This window comes from Manduca sexta, unplaced genomic scaffold, assembly GCF_014839805.1.
Source record: "Manduca sexta isolate Smith_Timp_Sample1 unplaced genomic scaffold, JHU_Msex_v1.0 HiC_scaffold_2590, whole genome shotgun sequence".
NCBI classification, from domain to species: domain Eukaryota; kingdom Metazoa; phylum Arthropoda; class Insecta; order Lepidoptera; family Sphingidae; genus Manduca; species Manduca sexta.
Genome location: NW_023593570.1, coordinates 1 through 21,124, shown reverse-complemented (window position 1 = coordinate 21,124; position 21,124 = coordinate 1). Strand labels below are relative to the sequence as shown.

General features: G+C 34.8%; 1 protein-coding gene across 1 annotated transcript; it reads left to right on the top strand.

The window, feature by feature from the left end:
• Positions 1-971: 971 nt before the first annotated feature.
• Positions 972-4,059, top strand: LOC115448187 (mitotic checkpoint protein BUB3). The gene is given in 5 exon segments (XM_030175532.2): positions 972-1,330; positions 1,419-1,643; positions 2,433-2,703; positions 2,942-3,084; positions 3,087-4,059. Coding segments are annotated over 5 exon segments (1,008 nt in total). The 5' UTR covers positions 972-1,117; the 3' UTR covers positions 3,243-4,059.
• The last annotated feature ends 17,065 nt before the right edge of the window (positions 4,060-21,124 follow it).

Below are 21,124 nucleotides of genomic sequence, written 5' to 3'. Positions count from 1 at the left end.
CTGGCTATGATAGGACCGTTTGATGTCCTTGTCCGCCAATATCTTTTCCAAAGCCCGAACTATAAACATTTCTTTAGTTTTCAAGTTGGTTTGCATCGTTATTTTATTAGGAAATCACTCCATTCGATCCGATTGGAGTTGGTTTATTTGCACGAATGAATTTCAGACATTTATATTAACATAAACGAGGCACTGCTATATTGTATTCGTGAGTTTATACGTTAATAAGACAATAACACATATGTAACATCACAAAACTTTATCGAACTGTGGATTTACGTGAATTCATTTCTACGAGACGGTACTTTTACTACGATTCACACCTCATCACAAACATGACAATTATTGAGTTGCGTTCACAAGCGGATGTTGCATATACTTGTCCCTTCACTTCATATATTTGTAAATATATGAGTATGAAACATTAATATGCGTAAATAAAATACGTATTTATATATATAATTATATTATCCCCACTAATTAATTAATTAGATAAATGGTAATGTTATATACTCGATTTCTTCACAATTGCTGCGTTCACATTGATAGATTCGTTTAATTTTTGCAATTTGAGTTTATCGTTTATGTATTTGTAAATAACTCACTAAGCAATAATTTGTTTATATAATTTTTATTACTCCCAAATTTCACCAGATCGTATAAAATGTTTGGTTCTTGACTCCAAGTTCCAATTCTAAGTTTTGTACTTAATACCTAATATTCTAATAAAACGTGACAGTTTCTGTGACAGGCTGCAATATTGTGTAATTAGGTACAAAAACTGTATTATTATGCCGTTTATTATACTCTCTTTAACCACTTAATAATTGATATTTACAATAAAATTTTATGAAGACAGTAGAAGGACTGTGGTTATAAAAATAAAATTTATTAAAATATTGCAAAAAATATCGTTATATTTATATTTTCCAGCATGACTGAATAATTTTATATAATATACTAGCATCCCTATTTTCTATAATCTGTGCAACTTGCGGACGAATCTGATGTGGTGGACCCGCTATTTACGTTAAAAATTCTCAATATTATTTCCCACGCGTAACAAACCTTTTATTTTTCTAATTTATTTCAAATAATCAACAAAATTGCTTCCACAATGACTGTAACGCGGGTGGCGGAGTCCCGCACCGAGTTTAAATTAAAAAGCCTGCCCGAGGACGCTATATCTAGCGTTAAATTTGCTCCAAAATCAAACCAATTCCTACTTGTCTCTTCGTGGGATTGTTCAGTCAGGCTGTACGATGTCACCGCGAACATAGAAAGGCATAAATACAGTCATGAATTACCTGTACTGGATGTTTGTTTTCGGGTAAGTAAAGCTGATCATATTGAACAGCTATGGTTTTGTTTAGATGAGGTTTTTCAAAATTCAACAAAATACTTGTTTAATATTCCAGGATGCTGTACATTCCTACAGTGGAGGGTTAGACCAAACTCTAAAAATGTATGATCTAAATGCAAGTTCAGAGACAGCTCTTGGGGAGCACAAAGGTGCTATCCGTTGTGTGGAGTTTGCATCGGAAGTGAATGCGGTGCTCACGGGCAGTTGGGACGGGACGGTCAAGATGTGGGACAGCAGAGTGCCAAACTGTGTTGGGACTTACAATCAGGGGAATGAGAGGGTAATTATTTTTTTTATATTAAAAGTAATGGATGTTTACAATGTAAAAAGTCTTCTGCCTTTTATATTTATGATTATAGGTCACATAGCTAAAAGTGACATAGGATAAAAATTTACAAAATTGAAAATTATTTTTCTATAGTGGTACATATAGTAAGTCTAGTAGGTGCTAGCTACTTGATGCATAAGTAGAAGTATAAAGTGAAAATCATATTTTTTTCCGATTGTTTGCTAATACAGCAAAGTTGTCTTATTGTATTACTAGCTGACCCAGCAAACTTCGTACTGCCTAACAGTCTTTTTTTTTTTTGTTTTTTTAATACTTATTCTGCTATTTGAGACACTGGGGCAGCTAGTAAGATAAAAAAAGAAAGTTGATAAGTCAACAATTATGTTATGTCAAATAATAAAAATTACAAAACACCTAAAATTTCTTCTCGGAACCCCTCTACTGACAATTAAACTTTATGGTATAATATTAAAGTTCAAATTGAGTTTTAAGTATTTTTACGAATCTTTCAAATGGGAATGTAGAACAGTGTTGTTTTAGACGTATTCAGGCAATTTTTTAAAATTTTCTCTCCGTAAGAACCATCCTCATACTTGAAGATGAACATTATAAAAAAGGAATTAGTGAAATCGGTTTAGCTGCTCTCGAGATTTGTGCTTAGCAAGACATTCAGGGATACATTTTTATATTATAGGGTTATATAACTTTCACGATTACCATGTTATTAGATTATATTTGTATTAATTTACAATTAATATTTTTAAATGTGCTCAATTCCAGGTATACACAATGAGCATAGTTGGCGAGAAGTTTGTAGTGGGCACATCAGGACGTAAGATTTTTGTATGGGATGTTCGTAACATGGGCCATGTGAACCAGCGGCGCGACTCCTCACTCAAGTACCAGACACGGTGCATACGAGTGTTTCCCAACAAGCAGGGGTATGTGCTGAGTTCCATCGAAGGCCGAGTGGCTGTGGAGTACCTGGACATCAACCCTGAAGTGCAGAAGAAGAAATATGCATTCAAATGTCATAGGATTAAGGAAGGAGGTATGTATATTATGTTATCTTGGAAACTACAATTTTATTATCATGAAACTAGAAAACAATCCGAGTTAGAAAATATAAGATATAAAAATTATAAGTATTGGTTTGTTATTTTAATGTACTTGATTTTGTAAATTTAAATCGAAAATGTAATGAATAATTGAACCTTCTCAAAAGAGTATAACATTAACAATATTTTTTTATTGTTTTAAATACTAAAATTTATCATCACATTTTGCAGGTCTAGAAAAAATCTACCCAGTAAATGCAATAAGCTTCCACTCAGTATACAACACATTCGCAACGGGTGGGTCCGATGGGTATGTCAACATCTGGGACGGATTTAACAAGAAGCGCGTCTCCTGCCAGTTCCACCGTTTATAACACAGCGGAGTGGTGTGTCCTCCCTCAGCTTCTCTCACGACGGCTCCGCGCTCGCCATAGCCTGCTCGCAACTAGACGAGACGCAATTAGAAGATCCGAAGCCAGAAGACACAATATACATAAGATATGTGACAGATCAGGAGACAAAACCCAAATGAGTGGACACATTGCTTGGTATAAGTTATGGCGATTACGATTTTAGTAATTTATTTTCTGTAAAATTCTTGATTAAGGCCATTTTGACGATTGTTATAGTTCAATTAATAATTATTTGATTCGATTCGCGGTTTTGATGTGTTTGGTGCCTGTTTGGATATTTGTGGATTACTTTCAATCGGCCTTAATATAATGAAAGTTATCTGCTCTTAAATTGTAGATGTTATCTTTGTTTTTGTGATTTTTATTTGAAAAGTATGTAAGTTGCCTGGTATGCTAATAAATGTGGGATGGATATAAAAAACCTCTGCCTGCGGGAATCCTTATACAGACATGAAAGTTATTCTTCAAGACAATATTAATTCTTTTGATTTGGGCAAGTAAATATATAATTGGAATTAGATTAAAGGCAACAATATAATGTACCTAAATAGTGCCTTATCAACTGTTATTAGGGCAATGTTATTATATTTTACAGTAAGAATATTAGAAATTTCAAAATACATTTGCTTGTCCTATAAAGATTGATGTTATAATTAATTTTAATTATTTTTCATAAATATGTGACATGCATGGATTGATGGAAACCAAAGTAGCAAATGAGTCATCATTATTTATTTTAATTCTACGGAATTGAACTAATTCCAAATATCTCCAAAAATATAATCGATATGAAAAAAAAAAACCTTTCAATTAAGTACATTTAATTACGTCATGTCAGATGTAAATAATATTTTCTTTGATACAAGCCATAACTAACTACCAAGCAATCGTAAGTTTAAGTTAGGTATTTACGTAATAATAAACTAATTAAGATTACAATGTTTTTCATTCTCATCTTCGCCATAATTTATTGAAACCAACAAATGTAAAAAGTACTCTGTTCATTGCTCAGCTACTAACAGGTGTGTTTCTTTAGCCTCATTATTTAGCGATTCAAGGTAGTTACGGGGCTTATGGAGTAGTTCACCACGGTATCCTTTGCTCGTCCTAAGAGGCGACTACTAGAGGCACTCTGGGAGTGGCGGGCGTAGAGTAGACCTTATAGCGTGCAGATTATTATAGTATCTTTAATCCTACTTATTAGCACATTGTGCAGTAGACTCATAGCGTCAGTTATAGTTTTTAATACTACTTATAAATATATTGTGTGACCCCGGAATTGACGCTAGTGTGAGCTTGCCCTTATACTGCGGTGGATGCTGAAGTTTTTGAGCCCTCTCACATCAGACGGGCCGTTAGGTTGCATTACTGGGTCAATTGAGTTAACAAAGCACATTGCCAAGGAACCTATAGCTGCCACTAATTCACTCAAGAAAGTTATTTCAGTTTTTATTGATAAGGCGGTGTTAGGTATTTATAACGTTAGCGCTTCGAACTACTGGCCATCCAATGTCTACCATCTCTCCGGAGAGCTTAAAAGCTGGGTCATAACTCGAATACCGGTGACTCCAACATAACCGTCCGAACGCGTCTGAGGCTGGGCGGATATGTTGATAGCTTTTTCCCAGTATAAACTATAAAATCAAAACGATCTCGTTTTGACGTACAGTTATATAAAAAGTATTCAGTAATGACAGTTGTTAAATAGAGTGGTGTATTTATGCAATATTTTAAGTTTTGAATAATCATTGTATCTAGATTACAGAAGCTACCCAAATATTATTTTCACAACTACATGAGTGAAAATTAACAATATCTGCAGCTCCTTCTCTTTATACATACGTCCGTGATTTGGAGTTATTTCCTGATGAAATTGAGACCTCTTTAAATATTGTTCTATGTAAAAATCAGATACTTACATAATTACTTTTCAGTTATGAACTAAGAAACTGTTCGTATTGTGTTGAAAATTAAAAAGTTAAAACTATATTTTATAAACATAATTTGATCTGAAATCTCAATTTCCATAACTCGCGCCTACACACTCAGTCATAGCAACAACATGATTCATTCTCAAGATCTTTTGCGAATAAAAAATAAAAAATCTAACTGGACATCTAAGTGGTGTGGAATTCGCGCCATACACATCACCGAACGAAAGCCACCAATTAACACGTGCGCGAATACACAACGCCTGCGCATGCGCATCCATTTCGCAATTAAAATTTAAGAACACTCCGTCAGCGCAAACGCGGTTACTATAACCCGTATTCTGGTTACAATAAGGCCTATTATAAGTAGTTTGTGTGTATATAAATATTTGTGTATAAGAAAGCACAGTCGGCCCAAATTGGCGGTCAAACAAAGCGCGTGTTTACGACCACCTAAAGGCTTCTTAGAACGGTGGCAGAAGGCAAATAGCATTTGTTTACCATCTCCGTTTACCGGCATTCGTAATTATTCCCCATCGACGGATAGACGCGATGCTAATTGCGGAAGTCAAACTGGTGTTATACACAATTTCTATTTACAAAAATGATGGTAATGCAAAGGTGTTGGACATTGTAGCGCTATCCTGGTAAACAGTGGTCTAAATTCGTGTTTGTCGCGATGGATATAAAATTTTTGTCATCTTCGTGGGCGCAGAAGAAATTTTTATAATTTTTTGGTAGGTTTTGGATACTTGGAAACCTATTTTAGATGGACGTCGTCGAAATTCTTTTAGGTGATGTACTGCATGTACGTGCCTTTCAAGGCCATGGCACGATTGACTTTTGAAAATAAAATGTGAAGATGAGTTGATGAAAAATGTCACGAATGTTTATAACCTGTAACAAAGCTTTGAAAAACTCCGAACTACTACGTATATTATATCAGTGACGAACAGTTCATAAAACGCGATTCCTGCCAACTTCCCTTTCGTAATCTATATAACATTTAATTGTTATTAGACCTGTTTGCAGACTGTATTTATGCATATTAGTACCTATATTATATAGTGTCGGGTTCCCTTTCGAAAAATTTCACCCTGCGCCACTGATACAATATAATATTATCTCTGTAGTCTATTTGACGAACTCTTGAGTTTGGGATCCTAACCGCTTAGCACCTTAAAAAACTTTTTATTGAAAAAATATTTGAGTTCACCATCGACGTATAGATTTGACTGATTTCTATCGTGAAAACTGTCGTATAAAACTAATATTTCCTTGATTAGGATACATGAGCTCATTTTTCTGCCCCGCATTTGCCAGTCACCATTTTGTTTTTAAAAGAGGTTCTAATTAAAGCCGCGTAGAGCTGGGCGAGGCCTATGGCGACACACCCGCTAGTCGCGAGTCACAACGGTACCGCGCGATTTGTTTCAAATCTTTATCTGTGGCCGGCGGGGTCACGCGCACCATCACCGCACCGGCTGCACTTGCTACGTGAAACATAGCAAGTAAATTTACACGCCTTGGTTACTTTTACATTTCTTTTTATTTAACTGTAAAGTAGCCGGCTAAATTGTAGAGTTTATTGACATCAGGTTCTTCCTAGGTCTTTTGAACTATTTCCATTTTCCGAGACGAAATGTGGTGTTGTCATATTAACCTATGGTTAAAGTACAAAAGAAAAAAATGCATACGATAAACGAGTCGTTTGTATAGCAGTATTCATTTTCATGAAACTACATGTCCCTGTATAATATAATGTTAATGTTGATACCTACTTACCTATTGTTTGTTATTCTTATTCATCTACCTTGTTACTTGCCTACTCTTTTTCTAACTGAATGACCCATCCAAGTGGAAGAATACTGGGTATATCTGTATCAGACTAATAGACAAATAAGACATAAACAGCAACAGCCTTAACTAATGCGAGGCCCTAATCGGAAGATTGTGATGCCTTTTTACACGATTGCCGAAGGCGAATGTTTTGTTCTTAGTGCCCTTTGCAAGCGCAAGGCCCTTTGAAACTTATTTCGCCTCATTTACTACCCTCTAAGGCCGCTACTGAACATAGGCTTCTGATATATGATTCTATTTCATATTGTAACAATTGACAACTTAACGGACGCTGCCCTGTTGATCAACGTTATCGTTACTACAATATATGCTAGTATAAAATTAATAATGTAATGTCCAAACCGCGTTAGTTTACGTGCTACGTCGTCGGTACGCGCGTGGGCGGTTGACCCGCGTTCGCGGATGCGCTCGTCTCCCTCGAAGCCTCCGAGTGCTATTAAATACGTACAATACGATCAGCCATTAGAAAGTCATCGTTGACGACTGTTCAACCATCATTTGTCACCATTGGACATGTGTTTGTGATATAATACATGATTTGATAACATTTTTGTTCATCTATTAATCGTAAAAATTTGTATGTGAAAGCGTAGGCCAATCGCTATAGCTAATAAGTTACAACGATTCAATAATTATGAATGAATTGTATTCAATATTTCAGTTATTTGCAAATTATAAGTCACACTAATTTTAGTTTGCACAACCTGGCAATAAACCAATAATTTCAAAGTAACAGCCCAAGTAGTTTGCCACTAAACCAATGAGGAAATATACCAATAATACTTAAAAGAGCTATTAAGCCGTGATGAGAGAAATTAAATGATGGAATCCAACACCGATTAACCACGCCATTGGCACTGAAAATCCAGTTATACAGCAAATAACAATAAAAGTGTTGTAATGTGCATGCAGGTGACGTTAATTGTTGTGTTGGTCGCACTTGCCGCCATATTTAACACGATTATACACAGATATGGCAGCATTACGTTCATTAAAGATGTTCACACACCGGCGTGCAGGGCCCGGGCAGGAGCGTTGCCGTATTTTCGGAATTTTTATAATCTTTTCCACTCCTATGGGCGCTTGATCTAAATTCTCTATTTATGATAAGGTTTTTTAATAAATAAACGGCAAGCGAGCAAAGTAGTGAAGGATTGTGTAATCCGCCTATGATAACCTACATTTCCAAAATAATCATGTTTCGAGGCTGGCTTTTAACCAGAGGAATAGGGATTAGGTAAATGCGCATTCTTTTACCTTCTGGATATCTTAACCGTGCATCAGATATATTTTCACTTTTTCATTCCAATATCTCTCAGCTCTGTCACCGCCCTGACATGTGCCAGCTGTCTGGGACTGAAATCCTAAGCGTTAAACCCTCACTTAGTGTCAACTAGAGGGCCATTTACAAATGAGAATCGCGAACCACTCGCCTGCTAACTAACTCGATTATTTCTTAATTGAAACTCATTAAATAGATAAATACATTACTTACAAGCTTTTATCTTCATTAAAATAACCCATAAGCATTTGTACCGAGATGCAGACATCGTGATAGGAGTTGTAGATTTTTTACAAATACTAACACTGAGACAGTTGATGACTAACCTGACAAGTTCGAGAAATGTACTTAGTAAACAACTAAACTGACACTGCATACATACTAGCGCTACGTGGGTACAGCCTAGTGGAACAGTGGGCAATAAACAGGCTATGAAATGACGGATTCAATCTCCAGATCGACACAAATGTCAATAAAAAACTAGATGTTACTCTGTACTATTGTGGGGTTTATGGTTCATGATCATTTACCATCAGACCTTATCCCTCTTTAAAAAAATGAGTCTAGGTGTTAGGGTTATGATATCCTACGATTCGCGATATCACGATACCTAAAAGATTAATGATGGTGTATTCGATAACGACTTAAATAATTTTCTTATAGGTATCCAGCAATCCGCTTTTTGTTTGTTTAGGCCTTTATTTTATTAATGACTATCGACGGCGCCGTTGATGATGGCGTTGAAGTGACCCTTATTTTTTAAACATTAAGGACAAATTTATAATAGTTGTCTTGACTGTCTTTGCATTAAATAAATTTGAAATTGGAATGGGGAATCGTTATTTTGTCTCATTCCTATTTAGCAAAGGTTGAATATTTTTCAGCCGCTTTCGCTGTCATTATAACCAAGCTATGAGAATGCTTAATTAATCTTTGCTTTTAAAATTTTCAAATATGGTATTCGTTATAACCCTGCCTATCCAGAGACATACGCGTGAAGATTTATATGTTAATGATATAATATTGTAGAAATGACGTGCCACTCCAGATGTTATTTTAACATGATAAGTGACGTAACGTGGAGGAGGCAGAGACAGTGCGCATCAGAGACAAAAACAACAATACGCCAAGTAGGCTGGCACTGGTGGCACCAACTTTCAGCGTTTTATAGGATAATGTACTTATTATAATATAATGTTTATCGAACTAAAGATAGATCTATATTAAAAGGTAAATGGAAAACACATAATGGCCAATTTCTTAATATTATTATTGTATTTTATTTGCGTTACTAAAACAATTGGGTTTAAAAACAATTTAAATAACAAAATTAACTAAATATTAATAAGCCATAGAAAATGATCTCGCTTTATATTCTGGTGGCAGAATATTAGTTGCTGCTTTAGTGTAACTTAATAAAAAGTTTCCATTATAAACTTTCCTTGTACCTACACTTTATTTAAGGAAAGTAAAACGAAATGTGAACTATTGCGAACTTCCTTGGACTTGGAAAATTGCTCAAAAATACTTTTTAAGATTTTTGCTTTTGTATTCCAATTACTGTTTTTGTGGTTTACAGTGTTATTTGTCAGAATGTCCTGTAGTTCTGTAATTGAGGGATATAAAAGGTAAATTTTGGAATGCAGATTGTTACTTAACATTAGATTTCCCTTGAAGAGAAATGATTACGGTCAATAGGGTCTTCAATGAGGTGACAATAGAAGAAATTTATTCTGAAATCATTACTAGCAAAAGTAACACAACTGTAACGCAAATTTGAATATTCATTATGAACGGGTAGTCGAAAAATTATTATTGCGTAGAATTAGTTTTGTCTCAATATTTTTTTGGGTATGACTGCTTCGGTGGCGTATTTGTATTGTGGTACGATTGTCGTGCTAAGGTCTCGGGTTTGAGTTCCGGGTCGGGTAATGTGAAATTGTTTTTTTCTTCTTAGCGTCAGCTAAATTCTGGTGCTCTATATGGCGATAGGTTTGACCTTAGCACATGATGGGACGGAATGCACATGTTTAAAAGTGGGTGCAGTAACTGCGCCTCTGCCTACATCATTGGACACAAAAAGTGTGAGTATGTAATTTTTTATATTAATTTCGTTCTTTAATCACCATTTTACCCTCTTTTGTATTATATTATATTTTGTATTGTATTATTATATATTATTATTAACTTATTATAATGTTACATTTAAATTTACCGATGACTATAGCAATGACTAAATATTTTGCCAGTTCATTATTTCCTGTATCGACACGAATTGATGGTAGTCATGTGGTTGCAGTTCGCTCAGTCATCTCGCCTGGGAATCACACTTATTACTTCAACATGATCTCGAGCGGCACTCCAAGCGCTTGAAACACTGACATTTGTCGAATCAGCCACTCAGCGGACGCGACGGTGTTGCCAAGTTCCCGCTTCGGAATAAACCAGAATATCGTGAGTTATGTTTATTTAAAAGGGATTTATTTTGTTTGATGTTTTATGTGTGTGGGGTAAATTTATCTATTGAATTAATAGTAATTGTAAACGGATATGTTTATCATGTTAGAATAACTGTTTCTTCGTTAAATATATAGGGTGTTATACGTATTTTCAAACCAAAAATGCAAACGTTACGAAAGTAAGTATTATCTTATATCTTTCTAATACTATTTACTTACTATTCTTACATGCAAAGGTTTCGAAATATGTTTGGTTATTTGTTATAAGTAAACGCAGAAACAACTAAACGCATTTGGACAAAATGGCATACGGGTAGACCATGTCCTGAAGGTATAGGTTACTTTTTATCCCGGTAATATGCTCCTATACGAACTAATAGTTTTTAAAACAAATTTATTAAATAGATGGCTTTAGCGCTCTATAGTGATTTAAGGAGTTTTGTATCGGGAAAGGCATTTCAAGCTGGCGAAGGCGCGAGCAACACTTATGACTAATAATCTAAATTTATATTTAAGTAAGTGCCTTCATTCACTTATATTCATTCTTAAAAACATTCCTGCTTTCAACGATATGTATCTTCAAAAATACTAAAATTACTGAATATACGATAGCGCTGGCAACATTTATATAAGTTGAACTTTCCCATATACGTGGTCGTGGTGGTGAATTTTTAATGATCTCTTCACACAACATTATAATAACGAGTGTACGCATTACAATATTATTTTTATTCAACTATACATATAGACTTGATGACTTTCACTCCAATACAGATTGGGTACATATGGACATTATTTACGTACGCATTCAAATAATTAAGAATATGCGGTCAATGAACATAAGTAGTAAAACAGGGGAATGAGATAAATAAATAAAAAGAGAAGTTGAAAAATGATTACACCAGAAATTACATTGGTAAAGTGGTACTTGGGCTATAGATCGTGAGGCGTTTGGATTTCCAACATAGCCAATAAAAACCAGTGATCCAGTTAAAACATTGGGCTTCTAGGATTGGCATTTAGGCTCGATTAAATATCATGAACCGTCTATCACATCATGGGACGGACGTAAATTTGGCGGAATGTTGCATGATTTATTAGTTACAACTTAGATTTCGATCTACCCACAAAACTTAAATTATTATGCAAATTTTACATATGTAATCCTAACAATTATGTTGAGTTTCTGTTTTTTTTTTATATTGACATAAGGAAGAATTTAAGTTAATTGTGGTTAGTTAAAATTTATAACATCCCAAGTAAACCAGCAATTAAAAAAACTACCTTCACATTTCACAATCTACACAAGAACAATTAAAGCCATAATTCAGCAAAATTAACCCAAATATCCGTTATATTCGCGAAATGTTACAATAAATCTACCCGCGGCTGACATATTAACTATTATTTCACGTTAATGTGCAACAATATCGCCATTTCTCGGTGTAAATGACAAATGGTACTGAACGAGCACGTGGCTTTGGTGAATAAATCAAAAATGATCAAGTCGCAGCGGTTGTCCCGTTCGCATTCAGCAATAACAGTTCATTCGCTATTAATTATTATTAATTTGAGTTTCATATAAATTAATGCACATTTTATTTTGATGCTAAATGATTTATAGGTTAATTGGCTGGGGTTGTGGTTGTTTATGTATCCAGGTGTAATCGATAGCTGCTGTGCAAAAGTCAGGTAGTAACTGCGTTGTTTATTTTTACCATTGAGTAGGTAAAAATGTTGTTGTGTAGTACAAAGGATTTTGTTCTCACATCACGCCTTTATCCCAGGAGGGGTAGGCGGAAGTACAACCATTCCATTATCTGATGGGGGGCAAAGCTATCGCCATAATGGTCATAAATTTTAGACTCCAGGGCACAGGCTGATTCAATATTAGAAAAACCCAAAGTAATTTTGTATGACTAAAGATTCAAATCTAGTACCTTAAAGTGGTGGTAGTGCCGCGCACGAAATATAACTACACCATCAAGGCAATTAGTGTAATTATTAGATATTGTAGTCAGTGTAATCATTTGGCATTACGAGGTATCATTTAATTTTCCAGGATGGAGAGCGCAGTGCTGACACCTGTAAGTAGCAGCTCTTCGCACAGGTGAGTGACTTGCCCCTTTTATTTATAAAAAAGGAGAGTCGTTTTAGCTCGTCGCGTTATCTATGAGTTTAACGGGACAGTTCGTACGACCGTCGCATCGTGTATGACCTTAAATTTGGTACAGTAAATATTTAACCCTTGACAAAGCGCATGAACAAATAGTACGCACGGGAGTCGCAGCGACATTTTTGTACATTTGATATTTTTACTGCGTGGGCGTCGTAACACGTGGGGACGGCTGAATGGCAGCCATAAAGCCGTGTCGCATGTGAGCTCTAATTAGCTTTATTGCTTAGCGGTGACATCAGTGCCACTACTACTGGTTGTGGTGTGGAACGGAACGTTGACGAAAACTGCGTACTAGTAATAAATTTTTAAATAGTTTTGGGATTAATGAGGAGTATTTTACCACAATCTTCATGGAATCGTGGATATATTGTCATTTAATGCAAAGAATGATAACAACAATTGTTGATTTTGACGGCTTAAATTCAAAAATGTAATTAACTATTTTCTGAGAATCCATGCGAAACTGGTAGGTTCATGTTAATTTTAGGATAAATAAACCATGATAAAGTATATTATGGTCTATCGTTAATAGCTTAAACTGCGCAGTATCAACAATAACACAAAAATAGACGAGAGATCAAATCGAAAAGGTTAATATTTATATACTTCGATAGATTCAAATACGAGTGACAATAGTAGTGGTGTTCAGTCTCACACGTCCGCCGATAGATGCAATAAAATATTAATTCAATTTGTGTGTAGTTTAGACAACGCATTTGAGATGTAAAATGGTTTTAATTATCCACATTGTAAACGCGACCGCCCGACGTTGCGACGCGGCTTTAAAAATTATATTATTTTTTCCGGATGTTAATATCTGGTAATGTAAATAAGGAATTTGGATTGTTTTTTTGTAAGGTATAGGTGGCATCCCTGTGCACTGATATTGGTGTTGGATGAGATATGATAAAGACCAAAATTATAATTTTTTTTTGCTAGTGGTAGGATATTTTTTATATTCCCCCGGATAGCGACCACGGTACACTAGGTGTTAATACCTGCCGTAGTGGCTCACGTGTTTCGTGTCCTGGGATCAGCCTGCGTATATACGGTTCCGACCAGCATAATGATGTCGACTGTCGAGGGGTAGTCATCTCTCGTCAATCGACATTCTATTGGACCTCACTCTACTTACCATCAGGTGAGGTGGAACTTTGCCATGCACATATAAAAAAATATAATATACGTCTTTGGTGTGCATACTGCATGTGTCTCAGTATAAATAAATAGTACCGCTTTGCCATTTCTCCCACTAATGATAATTATGGATGCATGGTTGTTTTGTATTATAAACACTTGGGCCATATATATAAATGTAACTTTGAGTAGGATCTTAAGTAGACATTATGTTGAACTATTTAATAAACAACGCTTAAGCTGTGACTTAAGAGCTTGTTCTCAGCTGAGTCTGCGCTGTTTAATAAATAAAATTCCGTTGTCAAAATCCGTCATATGCTATGACTTAAGATATCATTTGAGATGTTAATATCTGTTTATTAAACAGCGACGATGTTAAGATGCTGACTTTAATTTGAGCCGTAGCCGCGAACAAAAGCTAGTCTAGTATAAATATAAGTGTTGAATATGCTAATTAAACGAGAAGCGATTAATTAACAAGACCCGATACAAATGTCCGGCACGTCCGAAGTGTTTTTTAACACTTCTCATGTTCAAAAGCGTGGGTTACGGCCCACATGTTTACAAAAAATGCATGTAAAAATGCATCTTATTTATATTATAGCGCCGAAAGCTCGGCAACATGGTATAATGTTTGTAAATGTGGAACCTCCTCAAGGAAATTTAGCACAAAGAAAGACCGTATATTCATTTGTAGATAAATTGTTACAAAAGTACAGAGTGGAAATTTTATCCCAAAAAAGGTTTTCACCCTGATAGGGCCACGAGTAATACAAGGATTATTGTAAAAATATTTTATTTGTAGTGAAAATAAACGGTTAATGGTTACATGTTGAGGACTATAATACATTTGAGTTTTTTTGCTCAGTATTAGCCCGGAGTCTGGAATTTTTGTTTGATATGACAATCGGTTCGCCCTCTATCACATCGTGGGACGAAACACACTTGGCGAAAAGTGGGTGCCCTGGTTGCGCCTTTGCATATCTCTTCGAGAATAAATGCGTGGTGTGTGTGTGTGTGTGTATGTTGAAGAATATTATAGACTAATCTTAATCGAAACGTATATAAACACATATAACCCACACTATTACCCACATATTAACATAATATAGAATTAATAATACTGTTGTACAATTATGAATAAGCTACGAATAAATTTTTTGAACTTTAAGTCGGATTCAAAAATAGTAACATTAAGTGACACCTGGATATTTAATCAATAAATAAAAGTAGAGACTTTTGACCTTAAATTCGACATAGTTCACCGCGCTGTTATTTGATGACAGATTTACAAAAAAACACTTCAATCAATTTATTAACACTAATGTGTTAGATTTTAACAAAAGTTAGGTTACGTTAAGACCTAATGTTTTATCGCGCAAACATGATTTTAAAATGTGAATTCTATTTTTTTATTTATTTAATGTTATGTGATTTATTATGTGTGACTGTATTGACATTTTTGGTGTTAAAAAAACAAAGTGCATAAGTTTTTATGTTTAATAATAAATTATTCATTAATGCTTCTTGATTGATTGAATTTAATTTAAAGGAAATGCCAACAATGTGGCATACAGTCAACCAAAACAATAGCTGATCAAATTCAAAATTAAAAATCGGTCATATACATATGTGTTTTTAAAAAAATATTTTTCCCAAAAATAAAATATAAGGATAAATCCTTATATTTTATTTTTGGGAATTATTCATACAAAGAAAAAAAACTTAACATAACGATTATGAGCGATTGGAAGTTTTGAAAGTGTACAGCTACTTATCTGGCTGATTTTATAATATATAATAAAATACATTTTATTTTCGTAAAAAAGTTGGGTCTGGGATAAAATCTATTTAAAATACTAATAATATTGGCAATGTAATTATAGTATACACTACATAGGCACGGGTAGTAACTAACGAAAGAGATTAGGCCTATTCCCCACCAGGCTGTCCTAAAGCAAGTTGATAAACTCTAAACACCTTCCAAATTTAAAACTCCGAAGTAAGCCAGTATTCTCACGATGTTCATTCATAAACCTATCGATAACAAGGAATATATAGCGCTGACTTATATTTATATCATATCACTAATAAGCATTACGTGAACTAACTGAATTAAATGGAATGACATCAGTGTCACGAAAGCGGTTCTACGATTACTGTTAAAATCCCCGTTCTCACAAAGTTAACACTTATTGGATGCGGTTCAGGCCGTCCGTATGTAAATTGTTATTAGTTATCTACAACAGAATGTCCAGCGATCTGAGATGTCTATAATACGTAACGTATTCAAACGCATATCTATACTAATACATAAGCTGAAAAGTTTGTTTGTTTGAACGCGCTAATCTCACGAATTACTAAATCTATTTTGTTTTTTTTTTTCATTAATAGGAAGCTACATTGCTGCTGAGTGCTATAGACTATGTAGACTTTTTATTGGATTTTGGCAGTTTAATCAGAAGACGAGTAAGTTTTCAGATTTTAAATTGTAATAGCAGTCCTCCTTTCTTGAGGAGTTCAGTGCTCCTCAAATCCATTTGGCTCTACGAGGTACGTATTTGTAAATCATTAGGATTAATAATACATTTTTATCTTACTACTTCTTATAATTTCTGTAGCAAATCAAATTCATTATAAGAGGTGAATACAAACAATTATATTTTCATAGTATATACACCAAAGAAATGCACTGTAGTCAAACCCGGGACCCAAATATGGTGCATGCATAGAGTATTGAATGTTATTCTTCCAATATCGATTGACATTGAATGTAATTTTAAATCCATTCCGTCAATACACCTTTCTTATTTTATTTCGATAAAACGTGTAACGCCATACTTTATAACCATGAAAGTTATCGTGGCCCGTAGGCTTAGCCGGTAGTCTAGCCCGGTGACCCCGAGGTCGTGGGTGCGATCCCGAGCGTTAAATTAACATAATTTGAAAATATTGTTGTGGAATTAAGCTTGTGAAATATGAGTTGTTTAGGAGATTGTGAGGTATATTTTATGTTGAGAAAATAGATTAGTTCAGTTTTGAAGTTGAAATTCCATGCGGTGTTTTTTTATACTGACTTTGGTTTTGCTCGTATGAATGATAGCTTTTCCTACCGGTTTCGCTCGCGTAAAAAAAAATCGCTTAATATTTTCCAGGGAAAAGAGTAATGTAGCTTCTTATTAACGATAAAAAATCCAAGATCAGTTGAAAGAACCAAAGATTAGCGCGTTCAATTAGCATGGAGTATAGAAGTATATATATCTAGATGTTTCTTAGGAGAAATTCATATTGTAAAATTTCCGGTTCAAAATAGTATATGCCTATTTGCCAATCTAGATGGATTTCTGTGTTTTCATATGCAAATTTTTGTAGGACCATGAAGTCCCCTCCTTTTCCTATTATAATTATATTAAATATCCGAAAAGCTACTGGTTTAAGTTTTGTGATGACTGGAACTCCATGTTTATCATTTTATTAGACAAGTAGAGTTTGGTAACTATTTTGAAATTTTGTCAATCACTTTAGCAAACTATACGGTGAGCTATTGTAAGTAATGCCTCTAATATTTGGTGTGTACTCAATGATTTTTAGAAGCTATATATAGCTGTTCTTTGCAAAGCTATTAATACGGATAATATTTAATATTTACTGCCTCGGTTGCATATTTGCATTACAATACGATTGCGGCGCTGAAGTCTCGGGTTCGATCCCCGGGTCGAGCAAAGCGGTATTCGGTTTTTCTACTCAGTATCAGAGTCTGAAATTTGGGACCTACATGGCGATAGGATCGCTCCCTATATTGGTGTCAGCGATCTTACGGCCCAATGTCGACATTCGGGAATATAGCATTATCAAAGAAAACATTGGATTGAGTCCTTAACCACTGTGTATCTTACATCTGCATACCAACCAAAACTTGCAGTGACCTTGTTCAGCGTAGAAAAGCTCCATGGAAACTTGATGTCTTCAGATCCTCCCGAACTAACCCCTTGTGTAAATCTAGGAATGGCATCAATCCAACCATCAGTACCAGATACGAATTGATTCGTTAACGTCGCATCAGTATTTTCCTCAATCACAAACGATTTTTGTAAACACGTTAACCTTTTGAAGGTGATAAAAATAAAGTTTTTGCATGCGTGCAATTAGCATTAATGTGAAGTATTGTCAGACTGATTTAGTTGGAATAGACAAATGGTTTTTGTCGTTGATCGATATTATTTGCCAAAGTAGTGGGTCTAATTATAATAGAATATACTGTAGGAGTATTGAATTGAGTTATCTTACTTGTTCCGATGAATTGCGATAGGTCACAGCTCTCTACATTCGGCTAAGACTAGGCTATATTGGTTAATATTATTTAGGACAGTGCAGATGCAATGAGAAGGAAAATTATTATGATCCGTTTCTACGAGTGCTGAACTCTATGATAACAATGATATCCACAAAATACTATAATTCATTAGTTAGATAAAGCCAATATCATCTTTAACACGAAAGAAACAGCAATTTTCACCGCCATTTAATATCTAAAAATAAACAATAAATTGAAATTGACAAATGTGTTTCGCACAAGTTCATTTCACATTGTACGTCGTCGCATTATCTCGCTTCAACTAACAACTACAACTTTTCAACTTCAACTTAACAACAGTATAAATTGTCCGCATTTATTGTGTCTATGCACGCCTTGGGTGGCGAGATGATACCGTCGTAAAATGACCCATCAAGTCACTAAATACAACATTTATTGCATTATAAATAAGGTCGAATCTCTCGTTATGTTTGGTTCGATAGAGTTCCAGACGAAATGGTAGTGTGTATGAATTTCAAAAAAGCTTATAGCTCTTATAAATCTATGGGGTCGCTAATGACCGCGGGTCACATTAGGTACTTGTAGTTTTTACGATTTTATTATTTAACACGTGTGTTATGGCCGACCGCGGTTCAGAGTTCGGTGCTCGCATCGTAAATTTTTTCTATATCGTAAACGTATTGTGAATTTCTAAATAATTTGGCTTTGGTGTGGTAGCGGACCATAAATTATAGTTTAGTGAATGGTCACCTATTGTTGGGTATCCCGTTTTAGTTTGGTTGTTAAGGGTCAAAGTTTGTTGTCGAAAATGTTTTTTAAGTTGTTGATATACATTTATGGCCTGTTGGTAAACGAGCTAGTAGGTCATTGATGGTTTTTTTTATATTGAATGATGCGACGAGTAAGTCCTTTGTACGATGGCAAATGTCATGACCGCCCTTAAACAGTCGCCATTACAATTTAAATAATAAAGCATAACTCGTGCACCCTTTATCACCCTGAGGTATTAGGTGTTAAGGGTCATAATGCCCACTGAGCTACTCTAGATTACAATATCTTTGAGAGACAAGAGTTCAACACATTACTTACACAGCGGTTATAATGTTTTTTTCATCAGACGACACTGCCGAACCCAGATTAAAAAAATATGAATAACTATAATATACTTTTATTAAAATATAAAGTATCCACAAATTTCATGATAATCCACACTCATATAACGCTTTGGATATTGTCGCCGTAATAAAAAACACAAAATGCGTTTTAAAATAATTTATCAGTAGTCGAGTGACGCCCACGCAGTTCCAGTATGGACGTCAAATCATTTCCACCAATACAATAGGCTTGATTGATAAAATTAACAATTTGATGGGAATTGAGTTTAGAACGGTATTTCGGGAGTGTGACTGTGCGTTTCTATTTTTTTTTTTTTTATCTTTTGTGGTCGCGGCTTCGACTGGGTTTTGAAGTCTCACTGCCCAGTGTGGTGGACGCTTTCAGCAGTAAAGCAGGGCCATGTCTAGCTGTGGGACAATTCAATATAATGAAGAGCTGATGTTATTATATTATATGATAAGTAAAAAAATTCACGTCTATTTTTAATTTGAATTTAATTATACAATCGTAAAATTATTCAAGAAAAAAAAAACAAAATCATTGACAATTCAATTTCATTCATCAGTATTGATTATGCATTACGTCGCGTGTAGTTGAATTTTAATCATCATTTGAATAATTTGGTATTGAATAATTTATTTTTAATTTTCTTGTAATATTGGACGCATTCTTAAGTAGACGTCTCGTATCTGAGAGTCAAATAGATAGATATGTTGGCGTTGTCGGGGCGGACTGAAGAACATGAAGGCCATGAAGGCTGCAAAGTCTGCGAAATGTCAGGAGAAAATAATAATATAAACAACCGCGCAGTGGCGAAAGTTGTAATTTTGCAATAGGGATCCCGACACAACATACAGGTTTAAATTTAATTCGATATAAAGGGGAGCCGGCAGGAATCGGGTTATATGGGCCTATCGCCACTTCAACCGCGATGAACTCCGAAAATAGTTTTATTTCAACGTCTAACATTCGCGTAAACATGAAATCATAAAGAAAATAATTTGCAAGTTTTTAACCATGGATGCATTAAAAGCATTATTACAATCTCATATTTGACTACACAAAATGTGTACATCATATAGTGTATGCGTTGTTCATAAATCTAAGTTTTAACTACGCATATGACAATGCATAAGACAGAGCCTCCCACACGCGCGATGCTAAACGTCCCGGCTCCGCTAATGGGTCCGGGCGTACTAGCGCGCTGAATTTCACTCGCTTGTACGTGATGTTAAGGGGCTTGTACATTGGGCAAGTCATTCTTAGTTTCTGTTGAAGATTTGTAGTTTGGTTAGTTTTGGCTATTGGAGTTTTATATATATCTCTTTGTTCCAGTTCAAAAAAATCAAGCATATTGTGTAATTATTTTTGGAAAATTAACGCAGTGTTGCGAAGTCGGGAATTGAATACAGTGATTCAGTAAATGAATCAGTTACATACAATGGGACTAGACTGTTGTTACAAATAATAATAATTTAACTTAACTATAACACAGTCTTATTTCACAAAAGATGGGAAACTTATGTTTTAACTTGAGTCGCACAACCCAGAGCTGAAATAAATATATATAAGATATATTCAGATTACGCAACTGTCTCGTATAGAGATTAAACGGCCTCTCTTTCTAATTATATAATCGGAGGCTCTCTTTGACTATGTATGTAAAAAGTAATTTTAAACTATCATTATATGTATTTACGTTAAGTGGAAAATATATATCTA